Source organism: Fukomys damarensis, unplaced genomic scaffold (genome assembly GCF_012274545.1).
Source record: "Fukomys damarensis isolate Sample0158 unplaced genomic scaffold, DMR_v1.0_HiC HiC_scaffold_16, whole genome shotgun sequence".
Lineage (NCBI taxonomy): Eukaryota > Metazoa > Chordata > Mammalia > Rodentia > Bathyergidae > Fukomys > Fukomys damarensis.
Window position 1 is genome coordinate 124,149,255 of NW_022900928.1, and position 19,585 is coordinate 124,168,839.

At 37.3% G+C, this 19,585-nt stretch overlaps 1 protein-coding gene across 10 annotated transcripts in view; it reads right to left on the reverse strand.

The window, feature by feature from the left end:
• The window catches only part of Dock10 (dedicator of cytokinesis 10), a 192,531-nt gene that overhangs the window by 140,721 nt on the left and 32,225 nt on the right, over positions 1-19,585 (reverse strand). For 7 of the 10 annotated variants that reach the window (XM_010611779.2, XM_010611783.2, XM_010611782.2 and 4 more), the window contains exon 2: positions 88-207. In XM_010611779.2, coding sequence (XP_010610081.1) covers positions 88-207 — 120 coding nt within the window. Of the gene's footprint in view, positions 1-87; positions 208-15,263; positions 15,440-19,585 lie in introns of those variants that run through there. The other 3 variants (XM_010611781.2, XM_010611780.3, XM_010611775.2) reach the window with 2 other exon arrangements.

Below are 19,585 nucleotides of genomic sequence, written 5' to 3' on the forward strand. Positions count from 1 at the left end.
AAGAAGGGAAATTATCTGAATTTAAAAGGAAGGATACGATCCAATATGTGGAGCTGGCCTGAATTGAGATGGCTTGAAGAGACTCACCGAAAAGTCATCACTGGGGAAGAACAGGAGGTCTTGAAGAGGATTGTTCCGGTGGGTCTTTTCAAGTTCTTCAATGACAGCTTCATAATCCAGAGGCTCAAGAAGCCGAGGCTTTTCCTGCTGCAGAGAAGAAAAAATGATGTTAACCACTTAAAACATCATCTCTGTTCTCTACTTCTGGTCAAATTCACTTCTTAGTCACCACTTTAGTCACTTTTTTATTAGCAGTACATAGTGATTACATTCATTGTGGGGAGTTGGTACATGTACACAACACATCTTCATGCTTTGTTTCACCTCCTGTGTCTCTTCGTCCCCTCCTCTTTTGCAAAATATCTGTCTCTCTACTTCCCATTATTTTTTTTTATTTTGCTCTTTATTTTGTTTATATTTGGGGCTTCTCATATAAGAGAAGTGGTGTGATCTCTCATAGTCTTTCCAATGAAGTCACCAAGTCCCTGGGAATTGGGGACAAAACCAGACAGCTATTCTTTTATTTTCAGATCTAAAATAATGTGAGGAGATCCTGAAGTACATGGTATTCAGTCTGCTGGCACCAAGGCCCCAAAGCATGCAATATCCTGCCTGTCACATCCACAGAAGAGATGTTTCTGTGAACTTGATCTTTGCCACACTGAAGAAAAGCTTTCTGTTTACCTGCTGCAGTGTAATGATGACCACCGTCAGTTTTGCTGAAGTAGATACTTCATTGTGGATTCTGGTTGGATCAGTTTAGAAATGCTGGCACTCTGCTAGCTATTAAATTACTACAGACTATCTTAGTTCATTGAACAAAGATCCTATGTTAGGACTGATTCCTTTGGCCTGAGCATCTTTGTCTCTACACAGAGATGCTGGGTCCTCCTCTAACATAAGAAAAACACTATTACAGACACACTGTGCTGATAGCAAGCAAGTCTGAAAAATATCCAATAACACAACATCAAAATGCTGAACCCAAGAGGAAACGCACTCCCACCAGGGAAGCTTTCCATAGTGCCCAGAAATAAATGTTCAAGGCGGAGACAGGATTGCATCATTATGGGATGGATGTGTTTCCTTCAAACTATATGTAACTCATAAAGAGAGAAAAATAGACCCCACTGAACAATGCAAAACAAAACCTTACAAAACAGAAATCCAAGGACTTAATCTGAGTCCCGTAATCCTTTGATGAAGTATTTATGAAAACTAGGTGACAAAAGGTGATCCTTTAGTTTTGGGGGAGCTCCCAGAAGCTTGAGACATCACTATGCAGTTTGGATGCTAAAGTGAGCTTGTTAATGGAAAAGATATTTACTTTCTCATCTTAGTGACAACAGAAGCTTTGCCTCCAGTCCTTGACTGTGCCTTCCCCTGCCCATCCCCCCCATGCTTGGCAAAGTAAAGAACACAGACTTAACTTTGATTTAGTCATAGCTGCTAGGCCTTCTTTGGAAGACCTCCGACTGTAAAGTTCACCAAACTTTCGCTGATGTTTTAGAAATTGCTAAGGGACTACTCAAAGTAGCAGTCGGTAGTTACCCTGATAATTTTCCTAGTATAAAAAAATAAACCAAACAAAATGAGAACAAGGGGGCCAACAACAAGGATCTCATACATTTTCTGTATTAAAAGAAAAATCATAAATGTGCAAGTACTCTGATGGCAATGTAAGGTGAATCTTCTCTCTAGAAGGGCCCTTCAAGTGAAGTGGCGATATTTAGCAAATACAAATACATGAGTCCACAGAATATTTGAAGGGAAGAAAAAGTTTAATTGCTCAGCACAGTCTGCTTGGTGCACGAGTTGTGAAAAATGGAAAATTCTGAAGTAGAAAATATGGGGGTTACAATGGTAATTAATTAAAAATCAATTTAAAAAACAATCTTTCTATATACCATGCATTTTGACATTATTGGTCTTTTTGGGTGGATTTTAAGTGCCAATTCTTCATTTCCCTGGCAAAAATTAATTCCAAGAATTACAAACTGATAGCTCAAAGGGCAAATGCAGGCTCCAGATGTTTGATTTGGTGCCAACGGTTACTTTATTTTGTTTAGCTTTGTTTTAAATTGACTTTGACTTATTTAAGAAACAGTATTTCATTCTAGCTACAGGTCTTCATAGTCTTTGTCTATTATCTCTCACCCCACAACATCCCACATTTGAATCACCAGCTGCCTCGAAGTCTGAAATATTTCATTTATTCTGGAATGTATTTTTTCTAATACGAATATGTATCTCTGAAATGTGACAATTATTAAATAATGTACAGTGGAACCCTATCAGGAAGCTCTCATCTCTGCATAGATTTGCACGGTCATTTCTGTCCCTTTCTCTCTCTAGTTTCTTTGGCTTAAGTGCGTGGTGCCCTTCAGTGCTCACTGCAGCAGCCTGTGGTGATGTGGCTACAGACACTTCTCTCTTTTCTCCCCTTCCTCACTCCAGTGTGAGCAGGAGAATGTGGCTTTAAAAGAAAAATCACATAAGGAAGCCGGGCGTCGTGGTGCACGCCTGCAATCCCAGCACTCGGGAGGCTGAGGCAGGAGGATCACTGTGAGTTCGAGACCAGTTTGGGCCACATAGTGAGTTACAGGTCAGTCTCAACTACATAGTGAGACCCTGTCTCAAAAAACCAAAATAATAATAAAATAATAATAATAATAATAATAATAATAATAATAATAATAATAACATAAGGATGTTTTGTACCAGGGATCAAACTTCGGTCCTTGTGCTTGTAAGGCAGGTGGCAGCACCACTGAGCTAAATCCCCAGCCCAACAAAAGGATGTTTTTAGTGGCCTTCCAATCTGATTTTCATTACCTTTTAAATGTTATCTCTCATGTAGTCTCAAAATGACCATGAATTAAGGAGAGAAGAAGATCTTTCAAAGATCTTTTCTTGAGACCTAAATGCTATAATTAAGCCAATCAGAGCCCAGAAGACAAAGATTATTGATAAAACCATAGAGAAACTAAATCCGAAGCTTGCTTTGGTCTAACCAATAAAATATAAAGACTTCATAGAACTGCAGGATGGCTTTCTTTTATGTATTCATCTCAAGTTTTGACACATGATCCAATTAATAAATGATATTTGTTAAAACTTTGCTATTTAGAATATGGTATTGAGGTTATATTGACATGGGGATCCAAAATTTGGCATATCTGCTCCATAAAGTTTGGTCTTTGGGGGGAATATATTAGTAAATTTCTCTATGCTTTTAAAGATCTTGTTAACCAATGCATAACTTTCAAGACACTCAACGTGTCTTAATTTTGTGTATGTGAAGTTTGAAAAGAAAATAACATTGATGTACTCTATAGCACCCAGAAGTTGGATATGACAAAGCTTGTCACTAAAGCTTTCTGTATCTGTAATGGCATGAATCCAGGCTATCCAACTGGTAGTATCAGCTCTCTCTGGAGCATGGAAGATGTCTCCTCATAGTTTTGGTCAAAGAGACACATGCATGCAAGAGTGGTGGGGTCCGTTCCTTTCTCACTACCGCTCCTTGAAGAGACACTGAATGAAGCTGGGAACTGGGCAGCATTGGCTTACAGCTTTAACAAAATGTCCCTCTTGACTTTAATGTGCCTATTTCTTGTGGAAATATATTAAATGGCAGAACGTGTGTGCCAAGATTGCCATGGATTGCATTGGATTTTTTCAGTGCTTTTCACTCGTGCTCTTGTTCTCTCACATGAGTAATGAATTTCATTAGACATTCTAAAGTCATACGCATGAGTACCCACCAGTACCTGTTACTATGCAGCACCACACGGTGAGAGGCCCTGTTCTTCTTACACAGTTTTAAGAAACTCATTTCAATCAGTTCCCTCAAACCACAGCTCTCTTCCAAATGAACTTCACAGCAGAAGAATGGGCTCCTGTCACAGAAATAAAAACTTTCTTCCCCTGTGCTTATTTCATGATTTCTCATGGAATGTCAACACGCTCCCTAAGCCACAGAGATGTGAAGCTGCCATCCTGGTAATAGACCTGGATGCCAAGACAGTTCAATTGGCTCGAAATGAGCAGACTGTCTACCTTAACTAAAGATCCTAAGGTCAAGAACATGGTTCTCGACCACTGCAAATATCGAAGCAATTTTCATCATTATAATTCAAAATCAAATGGGTGAAGAAATGACATAAACAAAACCCACATGTTACATAATTAAATTACCACCCTAGACCTTTCTCTAGAAGTGAGATCTAAGTTAAAAATAACCTAGAATACCAAGACTGTTTCAAGAAAGTCCAAAGTGTCAGACTGTGATTATAGGTTGTCTGTGTATGGGACCATATCACATATTCTGTAGGTACAGTCCTGTGCTATGTACATTTGGGCATGGTAATGACATCACCATACTTCAGTTTCTGCATCTGTAAAATGGGTGAGTAGTGGCTACTTTGTAGAATTAAATGAAGTAATACTTGTTAGAAGAGCACCATATCTATTGTACTCACTTTCCTAAATGTTAAATTGACAAAGGCTGTGAAATATACATTTTTATAATCAGAGACTGAATGAACCAGTACTATAAATTTAATGTGTACAAAGAGCAAACAGTAGCATCTCCATAAACCTGTGTTCAGTAATTAACTTTATATCCTTTCGTTCAGATCCAGGAATTTGTTTTTAGGATTATATCTTAAAGAAACAAACAAACACATGCAATCTAAAATGTGTATAAGGATGGATCTGTTATACTATCTTGGTAAAATCACTAATCATTTGAGAAATGCATGTTAAAACAACCCCAAGATGCCATCTCACTCCAGAAAGAATGGCCATCATTAAGAGGTCAACCAGTAACAAATGCTGTTAAGGCTGTAGGGTAAAATGAACTCCACCATACATGGGAATATAAACTGGTACAACCACTATGGAAATCAGTATGGAGTTCTTCAAAAAACTAAAATTAGAAGTTCTATTTGACCCTGCTATTCCCCATTAGTTATCTTTTCAAAAGAGTTAAAAGCATAATATCACAGTGATACATACATACCCATGTTTATAGCAGCACAATTTATAAAAGCTAAATCTTGGAAATACCCCATATGCTCATCAAAAGATGAATGGTTTTTATATATAAGGAAGTGGTACTCTGCTATAAAGAAAGATAAACAAGACATTTTTAGATAAATAGATGCACCTCAAGACCATAATGTTGAGTGAAATGAATCAGACACACAAATTTCAATATCACACATACTAATAAAAAATTAAAAAAAAAAGATGAGTAAAGACTTTCACCTTCATCCAAGGAGGAGGAGAAAAAAGACATAATAAAGACATGAGAGCCGCTCTTCAAAAGATTGGCTCATAATTTTCAGAGGAGGTTGTGTAGCAGAGAAAGAATTAAGGCTCTCACGAGCTTTGGGAAGACACTGCAACTAGGCTAGAGATTGGAGAAAATCAGTGAATAATTGTGCCATACAAGCCATAAATTTACTGAGCTCTTCCATCCTTCAGTAAAATTAGTGAACTCACAATGTTTTGCAGATGATTGGCTTTCAAGGGGAAAAACTTGAGTATGGTTGGGGTACATAATCAACATAGAAAGCATTGCTACAAACTCAAAGACAAAGAAAGGATCGAGACAAGCGAGGAGATGCTCAAGGTCATCATGATAATGGGCCTGGATTCACATATATTATGGTATTAGAGTTCAAATCAGAATATCTAAATCTCTAAGGGGTCATTGGGCTTGGAGGGCAGAGGCAGAGAAAACAGAACATAATAAGTCATCGAGGATAAGACATAATTAAAAATTGAGGTGTATCAATCCTATGAAAACTATTCACACCATTTAAAATTGGACTTTTGGAAGGTTATGATAAAAAAATAAAATGGATACATGTTATTGTTTAATAAAACGGAAACACTGTACAGCAGAATAACTGTACAAGGCTTTAAAACTTTAAAAAAAGATTATAAGTATAAATACAAAGATAATTACATTTGAATGAGACTATAATATTCAGAATTTTACTATTTAGATTCTTCTGCGTCCTTCAACTTTTCTGTAGTAAAACATGAATTACTTTCATTATGGTGAAAAACATTAACTTGGCTTCTTAAAACTATCAAATCTTCACTGAAACACTGGGGAATTATTTGATTTTAACACTGTTTACCCTTTGACAACCCACTGGAGGGGGAACCTAGGCATATCACAGTTGGATTTCACACAGAAATTCAACCACTAAGTGATTCAAGTGATTACAAAAAAGGATGCACAAAACACATGGGAAAAGAGATGAGGGAACATAATTACAGATTAGGAATGTGGTTCCAGAAACAATGTTAGCACAGAAGGGAAGCACAATTAGGAATTTAATAACTAAAGTCTTCTTGGCTTTGTAAGAAACCAAAAAGAACTGGTGACTTAACCACCTATGTGCAGTGTGAATGTCACAAAGGATTAGAAGCCAAAAACTCCTAATGGGAAGTTCAATCTTTTATCTACCAGGCAAATGTCTAGAAATATCGCCTGAGTCTTAGCTGATGTTGATCCGAGTGGGTTAAAAAGAGCAATGTTGTAAAGATGAAGGAAGCTGTAAGTTAATAAGTGATCCCCAAAATTCCAGACAAATACAGATTTGGCTTTATTCGAAAGGGATTGAAAATTATTCTACATGTTTTACCCCCAAACTTATACCAAAACCAAGTCAAATCAACCAAGCAATAACACCAACTGCACTAACTCCAGACACTGTCCAATATTTTTTATAATTATCCAAGTTTTCTTTTAAAACTCTGATAACAATGCCAGGAAAGGCGAAAGAGGTAATAATAGAAGAAAAGCACTAAAATACAAAAAGAGCAGAATTTCCTCTGTGCATCTTCTAATTCAATTCAGCCTGCTCTGTTCCCCATAGGAAAGAAGAAAGCAATCTATTGAATTATGTGTATCAACAAATGTAAACTGAAATTGCACCTTGTATTTTCCTTGAAATACAGTTTAGAAAATACTTTCATACATTTATACTTTCAGAACCAAAGAAAAGAATTAAATTTAGGATTTGATTTGGTGTTAAGCCTATCAGCTTCGCAAATAGAAATAGCTAGCGAATAATCAATGTTGGAGAGACCCTTTCTGTAGCAGAAATCTAAGTGATTTTTATCAGTGCTGTAGAGATACTTAGGAAGTGGGTGGCAGAATCAGGAAAAGTGAACAATGTCTACAGAAAATCCCTTGTATTGGGGGGCCACATATTTGGGTTCTAAATTTTAAATGCAGTTAGGGAGGGAGCCTTTGTTCCTGACTGTTGGAGTCACTGTAGTTCTGTTCATGTAAACTAGTTCTTCTTGGTTCCCCTTTTCAGAAAAATGTGGTCTTTTCAAGAAATGCTGTGAGAGAGTATTTTACATCTCACCTTTAAGAAGTGTTATGATCTTTCTGTGACATTCAAGACCTCCTGTGATGCTTTCTGGGACTCCTTCCCTCCTCAGTCAACCTTGTCATTGCCAGCTACCTGAATCTTTGTTGTACTTTTAATACACCTAACAAAATTAATCCTACACAGTGTCTGATATAGGATTACTCCTATGTCCTTCTTCAATATGCAAAATATTTCATCCTGCTCATTGACACAGAAGAGTAAACAAAAATAGGTATTTATTTTAGGATCAAGAGGGCAGGCTCTATTAAAGCATAACACCATAATTATTTAAAAAGTTCTTTTTATGTTTTGGCATGCAGAAAAGGAAATAGTGTGTTTAGCAAGACCATAAAAAGAACTCCCATCTTGAGGTTTCTAAAACGATTGAGAAACAATGCAACTGCTAACTGGTATGAGTGTTATCAAGGTAACTGATTACATTTCTTAGGAAAAAAAATAACAGATTTAATGATACGTGGATTCTTTAGACCCTAACATACTTCAGGACTCTTTGGCCTTAATGTACTTGGAATGGAACCAAGCTCCACACTCTTTGTGTTTAAAATAAATGAGAAGGTTGAAGAAAGTTCCATGCAGCTGGATCGATGGCTATACTGTGAGTCTGTGGTCCTGTGACAGATTTAATTCAGCCTTTCATCAGAGGAAGCTTTTCTTCACAGCCTCTCAAATCTCTGAGCTTCAGGAAACAAGACTAGCTTTTCTTACCAAAAAGGAAATGATTAAGTAAGGAATAAGCCATCTTATATCGACCTTTTAACCTGTTCTCGTCTTGAGCCACAGTTTCACGGGAATGGAAAAACACTTGGGAAATCAGCTAAGAATTGTACAGCTGGGCAAACTCAGATTAACTGAGTTTGAAAATGGTTCCCTTGGTAACAAGGACCACCTAGAAAATGAACCAGTAGCAATACTTTGAATGTTAGTTCATTTCATTAAAATGTATCAAGTTAAATTTGGTAAAGTATTAAGTCCTTTGAAAATATGAGGGATATATATATATATATATATATATATATATATGATCATGATTATAAGGGATAATTAATTAATCAAAACCAATACAAACATTAGAGTTAGAAAAATTAGAATTTTGTTTAATTAACTCAATGAAAATTAGGAAACCAAAGACAAATAAACTCTACAGGATTTTTGATGTAAGGTTTACTCTTGAAGTGAATTCATACTTTTTCAGGTTTGTTTTCTTTTTAAGGAATGAAGACCCTATATATATTTTGGTATTATGTCCAAATTCACACAATTTTGCATAGCAAATGAAATTAAAAAATAGCACTGGTTGCCTCTCTGTATAATATTAAGTACTTGAAAAGAAGTAGAAAATAGCCAAGGAGATCTAAATCAAATTAAATTACATGTCTCATTTAGTTTTCTAGAAACACTTGAAAGATAATAAATATCATTAAAAATACATCACAACCCAATTACAAGGTTTCCTGACACTGGGGAAATTAATGCCTTAGAGCAAACTGCAGGGAACTTTTAATTTGTGTGAAGTCTATGGTAAAAGCTGCTACCAGTTTAAACTTTTGTCAGTATCTCAGCACTTCACTATTCATACAAACTTTCACATATCAAGTGGTGACTACATACATGTAACATATACAAACATGTAAATAGTTCTGTCAATAACACGTATCCTACATTTTCAACTGATCTTTCCATAATACTTACCCATTCTTTTATCCCTTTATCTGGGGCTACTAGAGACTAAATAGTCATCACGGTATTTTTGTTGTTGCTATCATCTAGCCTTGGAATCAACCACCATGACTTTCTTAGTAAAGCATTTTAACCTGTCTTATCAAGACTTCTCTCCCCATTCCTAAGGGGACCAGTGTTGGTGCATCTGATTATTAAAAGGGTCCTGCTCTTCTGTGGTCAAGAATAAGTAATCTCAGTGAGGCCCATTCAGCTCTTCCCTCCAGAACACTGAGTCCTGAGTTGAGGGATGCAAAACCAGAGGAAAACATTGGAATTTTCTCATTTCTGGGTCTTTGCTCTCACTAGACCATTCACTGCTTCTGAATACCAAGACCATGCCTGACCCTCACTGCTCTGAGCCACTGTGAAACCATTCCCAGTTCTCTTCCAAGCCTGTCTCTCCATCTTCTTTTCCATTCCTTTGCCTGGGTTCCTCTTATTTATTGGAATAGGATTTTAATTTTTATACTAAAGAAATCTACTGATATATAGTGGGAAGAGTAGCACCTATAATAAAAGACTGCTTCCTTAGTTTATGTTTATTTGGATTTGAATTGTTTGAAAGGATCTGTTTTAGCCAGTGAGCTCCGTCTCTTTGGTGCAGGAATTTAGGTTTAGCAAAGTCATACATTAGAGTTGCATCCCACTGCCATCTCATTCTGTAAAAGACATGACATCATGCATCCTGGGATGGGAACTCTGACCTTTTGGGCTTCTAAGGCAATACACTAACTACAGCCCTAATTTTCTGTTGACACAACTTATTCAACTCATCACTTTCTAATGACTCCAAACATCAAGAAGTCACAAAACAACTCTATGGCCACATTTCTTTTCAGTGCAGACAGTGTCACATGCTATAATTTTGCTCTCCATCGGAGGCGCTTTTTAAACGTGGAAGTGCTGGCAAATCCCTCCAGCGTAACAAACAAGGTGCCCTGAGCCATTCCCATCTCCGGATCACTTTCCTTCAGTCTGCCATTTTAAGCCAAAAAGTCACAGTTGCTCTGTTTGCTATACTAAAATAATTTATGCATGTTTGCTCATGGAAATAACAGGCCCACAAAAAATGTAATAATCATAGTAACAATAGTTACTACCATTTTAAATAAAATATCCCATAAATGCTAATAATAGCTACTTTCTGTCACTGCTCTCATGACCAGGGACAAGAACCACGATATGCTTTTAACATCATCTGTTATTTAATACCAACATTAAGCATAGAAGAAATCATCACAGTTTTGGGGCATGTGTGTGTGTGTGTGTGTGTGTGTGTGTGTGTGTGTGTGTTAATAGATGAGAAATCTTGGATTCTGAAGGCTTGGCTAGAAATCTGAATGGAATTGTTTTAATCCAGCTCACCTTGAAGCCTATATGGTCTACGCTAATCCATCAGCAAAGAACATGGTTATGAAAGGACAAAAAGTAGCACAGCTCTGTTTGTGTGTTTGTTTCCTGTTGGGAAGATCTTGTCAGAGAGCTATTGTTGGCATTACTATTTTATTCCCTTTGTGAATTTTCCAGTGAAGACGTTACAAGGTTAGGGGCTGGCATGAAGTCACTGAACATTTCAGTTGGGAAAAGGGGACAAAGAAGAAAAATATTTCTGGCTAGGTGAGGAAGATGAAGAAAGGACAATGAAAAGACAGTCTAAGGGGCCACATAATGAATGCTCATAATCCTTGGGTTAGTATCCACATTGGAAATTGCTACTAATTGAGTGAATCTTGAAAATGAAAAAGCTTTTCATTAATGCCAGCATCAAGAAATAAATAGTTACTGGCATCCTGATCTTAGTGCCTGTACACTGTGACACTCCATTTTCATGACATCCTGCTGGGGGGATAGGTGGATCTCTCTTGCTATCACCCTCCTTTTACCCTGAGCAGTTGCTTTGGGGAAAGTGAGGTCATTCCCAGGCGAGCTGCAGGCCCCACTCCCAAGCACACTCCGGAAGTACATCACTCTTCTGCAGTTCCTGACGCCTGAGCTAGCTGCTGCCACTTGCTATAGCCCACACTCAGCATCTGACCTGTGCTCCCCTAGATTCTTGAGCCAAGTTAAGCTGCAAAGTACACTTTTCCATTTCTGTGGTACTGGCTGAACTCACCCCCTCCCCCAGCTCCTGCTTTTTTGTTGTCTTCAATCTGTCCATTTATAATTTCATTCCCACTATCTGTTGTGTTTCAACCCAGATTCAGTCTCATTTCATCTTCCTGCAGCCATTGCCTTGGGACCTGGAAGCCCATTCTTTTCTTCCTTTCAACCAAATAGCTCATTCAAAGGCCTAAGTAGGCAATGCTCTCTGCATGTCTGTGATCAACAAAGAGGGACTACAGAAGCACATCTGAGCAGGGAGGGATGCTGTTCATGTCGACATCAAAGAAGAGAGCATAAAAAGCTAATCTGAAAGGCAATGGCATAATGTAATACACAATGATGTACTCAGGAAATATGTTGAAGCAATTCAGATTAGATCATCTTTCTAAAAGAAGAATTTTCATGATTATCAAAAGTTTTCTAAATACTTTGATATCCTACGAAGTAATGATTCACAAACCAGTAACAAACCTCTGTCATTTTTAAAAGTTCTGTATTTGTTTCTGTTCAGACGATTGGTATAAAAACTCAATCTAATCATGTATTTAACCTTTCCAAATTAGGACATCAAATTTGGGAAAGAAATGATCTTTTTATTGACTTCTTTTGTACCAGAGATCATATTAAATAATTCTGGTAAATACAAAAATAGAAAGGCAGTTACAAAGAAAGCCATCAACTGTAGAATACTATACATATTTCAAAGATAAAGGGAAGTTGTCCTACTTGATAATCTAACAAGTAAGTTTCATTTTCTTTGAACTTTTCTGAAAATACAGTTGTGCTCTCTAAACTGCAAATTGCCTGTGATAAATCAGTGAAGATATGTCAAACTATTTTTGCCAATACATCTGAAAATTGGATTAATAATGGAAACTTCTAATACAATTAAAATTTCAATAGCAAATCACACAACTTCAAACAGCATTTGAGGAAAACAATACACAAAATCGTTAGTTTGGCTCAAGAGAGTAAGGCTTGGGTTGTACATTTAGGACCTCATAAGGCTCTGGATAAGTATTCTAGTTTTCTAGGTATTATATAATTTTAAAATTTGCCTCAGAGCAAGAATTGGCTTGTTGAGTTCAAAATCCACATGATCATTACAAAAATTGATATGCTGTGATAATCATCCATAGCTATCATTATTCCTACTTTCAGTATAATACATGAGTATTTCCAAAAGTTTCAAGGAAACTATTGTTTTATTCTCTAAGTTTACCTGAAGCCTCATGCCCATCTTTTGGGTAATTTTGCGACTTCAATCTTTTTCCTTTTATTCGCCTATTGAGTAGACTTCAAAGCTAATCTAGGGATGCTGGTGTAGGTTTTAGAACACTTAGACAAATGTGATGTGGAAAGTCCAGCCTGGCTTGGGTGGGTTTTTGCTAAATTGAGTCCAAGAAAAGGAAGAAAAACCATGCTGTTTTTGAGGCAAACCTCACTGACCTAGAAAGCTCTGGGGAACTTGGAACATGAAGCTTGACACAGCCCACGAGTGCGTCTCCCGAGGAGCAGCTCAATTATCATAAGGGCTCCCAGGGTGAAAGTGTCTGTGCAGTCACTGAAAAGCCAGTGTACTAGGACTGTGTCTCCTCTCCTTTGCCTTTGGATGTGTAGCTATTTTATCTGGTTTTAATAACACTACATAGCACTGTTAATTTTTTACAGCATTCAAACAGTGTTTAGCAGGCACATTACCAATCTAATTCAAATAAATAAGCAATCCTAAAACCAAACAGGGGTTATTGTCAACATTTTTTCAGAAAAGGAAACAAGCTCAGAGTTATTTAAGGAACTGTCCAGGAGCACTTGAGAGTAAGACAGAATGACCCCAAGACATCTGCCTCAAATCTAGCATTCTAATTCCTTGTTTCACCTTCTTGGATTCCGTTTTCCAAAATAAGAAGCACATTTTAGGATAGTATTCAAGAATGGATTAAACAGTCTTCTACTCAATAGAAGAGACAACCTGTGAAAGTAGATATGCCTATCTAATGAAGACCAAAAACAGACAACTGTAGCAGGAAAGTCCCCAGTGTCTTCCAGAGAAGAAAGCTAATCACTGCATGAATGATCTTAATTAAATCTGAATACATTGCTACTGAATGCTGTAGAAAAACACTGTGTCCTTACTGGCTGCTTTTCCCATAGTACTGAGTAGCAATGCATTCAAATTCAATTAAGATAATTCAGAGTGACTGGCTTCATTATATGTTGAGACACTGGGTACTGTCCTCTTGCCAATCCTATATGTGCGGTGTATGTAAGATAGACATGTTCTTCTCCTGTGTGTTGTCTTTCTAAGTGAAAACAAAAAAGTGAATCTCAGGGTGACATAACCCATGGTATTTCTAAGTTCCAATGAGATGAAAGCAGTAGGGAAATTATGCTTTGTACTTGTTTAAAGGTTAAAATAATAGCAAGTCAAGTCAACTTTTGAAACAATTATACTTTTTAACAAGCTGAAGGCAAACAACTAGTAAGGTTTTATGGAGCTATCGAGAGGTCACAATTGGACTCTTATTTCCGGTAAATGGGGAACAAAATTTGGATCTATGACTCTATATCCTGGTCAGGACACACTAGGTAAATCCTAGCTGCATCCATGGGAACAAGACTGACAGGTGTGATCATGTGTGTTCACCAACAGCAGGCAAGAAGCTCTGACACAGAATCTGAAAAGTAACACAGCACGGATCTTAGTGTCCAGGCCTCTGATAAATCCTGTTACTATTAAATTACAAACAAAAAACTGCAAGTATAAAGAGAGTGGCTATTCACTGGAGCAATATACTTGCTTGTGGTTTTAGCCTGTTAAGGGCTCAATGACTACTCATATTCATAAATGACAATTCATAAATAGTCTTTGATGCATATATGACTTTTACAGCTACTTCTATTTCTAGATTATAGACTTTTATATTATGAAATGATTTTTTATGGTCAACTGTGGTTTCAACTTAGCAAAGAATGTATTTGGTAATGTTTGGAGATGTTCTGATTTGTCACAATTGAGAATTGAGACGAGACTTTTGCCAGCATGATAGGCCAAGGATATTGCTAAATATCTTACAATGCACAGAATACTCCTAAAAAAAAAAAAAAAAAGAGTTCTTAGATCCCAAATGTCAGTGGTGCTGAAGTTGCGAGAGCTTGCCATAAAGAAGAGGAGCAAAGCTTGAGCCACTCTGAGAACATGATCTGTCTTCTAAAATGAGCTACCAATAATTTTGCCATGGCCATTTGTCACGTAAAGAGGGCCTTCCGCATTGCACACAAGTCACTAAAGTGCTCTAGCAGTTGGGTCTGACATTCAACTATCAGTATAATTTACAGATAAAAGTCTACAGTCCTGTGATAAGTGCCTGTTTTCACCGGCAGAGAGTAAGACAGAAATATTTGAACCTGTAAAACAATACCAAACCTTTTGAAACTTTAAAAGGTATCAACTTTTATAAATCTTTCCGAACAATGCTACTTACTTTTTCTTTCATATTTTGGGTTGCCCTTCCTAAGAATTTTAAAACAAATTAGTGTTTGAGGAAAACAGAGCATCTACCTTTAAAAAGCATAGCGATACCAAGTCATCAACTGAGGCCTTCATTTATACAATTACAGTCTTTTTAAAATAAAAGGAATAAGCGTTCCAGAAATAGTTAATTGCACAATCGTATTAAGATAACATCAAAAGAATTCCAAATATTATAGGAATGTTATACTTACTTAAACCTTCTGGCAGTAGTTTTAAAGAGTTATATATAGCTTGGAAATAACGTGACTTCAAAATAATGATGCAAATAAGACAGGATATTTATGAGTCAAACTGAATTTTCCGTTTTATACAGGACTTTACCCAAGAGCTTAGTCTGAAAACTACTCTAGAGTTAAGCCTTTTCAAAAGAAAGTACTGAAGAAAAGATGGAAAGCAAAATGTGATATTCGGATACCTACAGAACTAAATCTGTGGATTTCTTCTGGATTTACTCTCCTTACTGTCCGTCTCTTCTTCCTGAAATCACTGGGCTCCCGTTTAAAAACCTTCCCTCGGAAGCTCATTGTATTGCTGAAATTTTAATCGCAAAATAAGTTTGAAAATATCAATGTCCTTAGTTGTTTTCTCTCTGAAGCTTCACCAAGCCGAACAAATCGTGTCTCCTCTGGTAAAAAGGGAAATGCTTATGCTATGTTAATACAATTTAACAGAAAGGAAAAGAAAACCAATGAGTTACCACTTCCTGTGAGCAGAACACCACCAGCTGTTCAACTACTGCTTTTGTGCATAGATTCTCCCTAACTACTTGATTCGAAGTAAGACAAAAACACAAAGTGGCTTTGGACATTTAGGAGAACTGCTCATTGCTACATAAACTATATGATGGGAAAACTACCCAGGGAACCGAATCGAGACTGAAGCAAAGCGGTGATTTACTATAAGGCTTCATACCTGACACTAAAACAGCCATGCAAAACGAATAATTGTGGCTAGATCTAAAAGGTTCACTATAATAATGGTGAGGACAGAGAGCAAGTCTCCAAGATGACTGCTAAAGGCACAAGAAGAAGATATTAGAATTTATACTGGTTTACTAAATGAAGAAATTGTGCTCTGCTAATGTTTAATATATGGACATAGACTCTGTCAAATGGTTACAAAGAACAAAATTGTTAATGACTTCTTCTTTAGGTCTTCACTTACTCAGGAGCTATTTAAAAGTGCAGTTCTAGCCGGCGATGTAGCTCAGTAGTTCTGCCGCTTGGAAGCGCAAGGACCTGAGTTCGATTCCTGAAACCAAAAAAAAAAGCCAGGTGTGGTGGCACACACCTGTAATCCCAGCACTTGGGAAGCTGAGGCAGGAGAATCGCTGTGAGTTTGAGACTAGTCTGGGTTGCATAGTGAGTTCCAGTTCGGTCTCAACTACATAAAGAGATCCTATCTCAAAAAACAAACAAACAAACAAACAAACAAACAAACAACAAAAGTGCAGTTCTCACCTCAAACCCACCTGGATGTTCTTTTCTGTTTTATTTTTCTCTACAGCATTAAATAGCATGTCACACTACTGGACAGTTTATTGACTTGTTTTACTTATGGTCTGTATTCTTTCATAAGGCTCCACGTTGCAGGAGAGTGAGAATTTTATCTGCCTCACTTCATTAACCAGTGTAGTAACCAGTGTTTCTAGTTCTATATAATTCATAAATAAAGGTAGAATGTGACAATGTGCTTAGTTTTTTCTACCAGATGATGAATGAGCTGAGAAATACTGGAGGCCAGGAGTAGGCCATTCTTTTTTTCCCCCTGAAAATGAGTACATCTAATTCAAGAAAATGCAGAAGCCAGGGCTTGAGCCTTTCACAGAGGCTTACACTGTCAAGCTTGAATTAGTGCCAGGCAGATAACAGGCATTCTGATTAACCCGTGTCTAAGCATGAGGACTGAAGGGGTTTCTTTAAAGAACTACAGAAAAATAGCAAGATACTGCAAAAATGACAAGCACAGAGGTAACATATGTTGTTATTATATCAAAGACTTGATTAGGCACAAAAGAATCCACAGAGCAGGCCTCTTGACCCACGGTCAATGGATGCTGACATGGGACCCACTGTAAGTCCTAGGCCCTACACAGATTTCATACTCTGAGTAGCCCTCTGATATCTGTTTGATGACTAGGAATATGAGAGCATATGCAGAGTTTTCAGATTTAATTTTTTGTATCTGTCTTGGGGTCACCTGGTTTCCTGGTGTCAGATTTGATTTGAGTGGCTGAACCGTAGAATTCTACAAGTTTTCTTTTGGATCATGTGCTCATTTGAGAATCTAATAAAAGGTATGAATTCACTCACCAAAAACTGTAAGCCCTCAGAAACTGCATACATAGCCAGGGATTGCAAACTCGTGAAGCTCATTCATGGGCCTTCCCACTGATGGAACTCCAGGATCCCGAGTTATGGTTTAGAAGATAAGCACATCATTTTATAGAAAAGCACTTAATAATCTTGAGAAACTCTTAGATGATTTCCTCCATTCCTAACTTTTGCAGCTAGCTTGTTTTCATTCCTCTTGAGGTGCTGTGATTCTTTATCTCGGAGTCCCTCCCACCCTTCATCTTCCTCAAAATGAGACGGATTCATTTCTCCAATTCCTCAGCCACTAATCTCAGAAATACTGGCAGGAGGAGGCACTACCAGGAAGTGGAGAAAATTCTATACAACATGGAGATGGAAATCTTGGGGGACTTCTGGGTTTTATCTTCCTTGTCTCTGGATCAATTCAGCTTCTCCAGCATTCTGTGAGGTACCCCACACCATTCTAACAATTTTCCTCTCTATTTAGGTTCAGGTATGTATTAGAAGTTGAAAATCAAAAGAGAAAAAGATCACCACTCCAGTTTTGCAAAAGAAGATACACAGTAAGTAAAGTAGAAGTCCAGTTCTGGAGCCTGAGCTCTAAGCTGGGAGGAAGAGAGAGAGGTGGAACTTTTCAGGGGTTATGTATGCACATGAAATACACAACCTCACAGTCTTACACAGGTCAGAGTCTGGCTCTGTGTTGTTCAGTGAGATGAAGTAACTAATTTTCAATAGGAGAAATAAAATTTCAGAAAAAGTTCTGGCAATCTGTATTCGTTTTCTGCTGCTGCTATAACAAATTATCATACATGGAAAGACTTAAGTCAACCTCCACTTATTATCTCACAGGTCTCATGGGTGAGAAATCTGAGAACAGTATGGCTCTGTTACTTCTCTGCCTGGAGTCTCACAATCTGAAATCTACATCTTCTGGGGGTTGTAGAAGAGACTGTGGTCCTGGCTTCACGGAAGGTTTTTGGAAATATTTATTCTTTGTAGTTGTAGGACTGAGCTGGTTTTTTCTTTGCTGTCTGTGAGTCAAAGGTCTTTCTGAGCTTCTAGAGGCTCCCTGCATTCCCTCACTAATAGACCTCTTCTAAGCCAGAAGAAGCCTGCTGAATCTTATTCAAACTTTGAGTCTCTTCAAATGGAGCTTCCTCCTTACCATACACCTCTTCTCCTGCCTCCATCTGCTCTAGCCAGGAAAAAAGCCTGAGAATTTAGTGTCTCAAGTAATTCGACTAGTTCCACTAGGATAATACAGAAAATTTTTATATTTCAAAGCCAAATGATTAATAACTATAGTTCATGTCTGCATAGATAACTTCACTTCACTAAACTTGATATTTAAATAACCAGAGAGTCTTCGGAGGACAACTTTATTATTTTTTGTTTGTTTGGTTGGTTTTGTTTTTATTTTTGGTACCAGGGATCAAACTCAGGCCCTTGTGCTTGTGAGGCAGGTGGAGGAACCACTGAGCCAAATCTCTGGCCCAGGACAACTTTAGAATATTGTCTACTATAGGTATATTCTGGAGTGTGTGAGTGTGTGTATTTGTGAGTGTACATGGGTACCATTTAGAAATAATTTTAATATCAAGAAGGTACTGAAAAGAAGTTGTAGGTTGGCCTTTAAGTGTGGTTTCCACTGAGCAATGGAGGGTGGGATCCAGGTTGCCATGGAGTTAAGAAATGAGTAGGAGGCAACAATATTTGGTTATAGATTATTTTCTTTAAAAATATTGAAATAAAGGTGACAAATAGAAAGGCACAGCAGAACTAAAAATGTTGGAAGAGAGGAAGATAAACAATGGTGGAGATGTAATCAAATACATAAACAGAAAACAAAGGCAATAAGCTAAAGGCAGTAAGTTATGAGAACGTTCTTTCTAAAATGTTCCGTTATATGTTGAACCATTCTATGATAATCATGTTCAGTTATGCAGGCCACCCAACATGTAAGTGACATATCACTGAACCTAAGAAACAAGGGGCTGGAATTTTGCTTTTTTTGAAAAAGCTTCTAAATCCACTCCAGCAAAATGACTTAGAGGTATGGTGAGGAATTTAGAGTAACTTAAAACTTGGTGGTTAAGTACACGTGATGACATACTTGGTTCCATAAATCGTAATTTGAGCAACTAGTAAAGCATTTCCTATTCACTTCCAGTTGCCTTATTTACCATCTCTTTATTCTATCTTATCTTTATTACAATTTGCTTTGAAATTTTCAACTTTTGCTATGATTACTTCCTTAATGTTGGAGAATGTTTAGATAACTAATTTTTTTTCTCTGCTATTTCCAATAGATTTCCCCTCTGCCCACCCATGACTTTGCTGAACAGACTGTCTTATAGGAAAAAAACAAAAACACAAAAAACGAAAAAGCAAGGCCAATCCACACTGCATCTGCAGATTTAGCT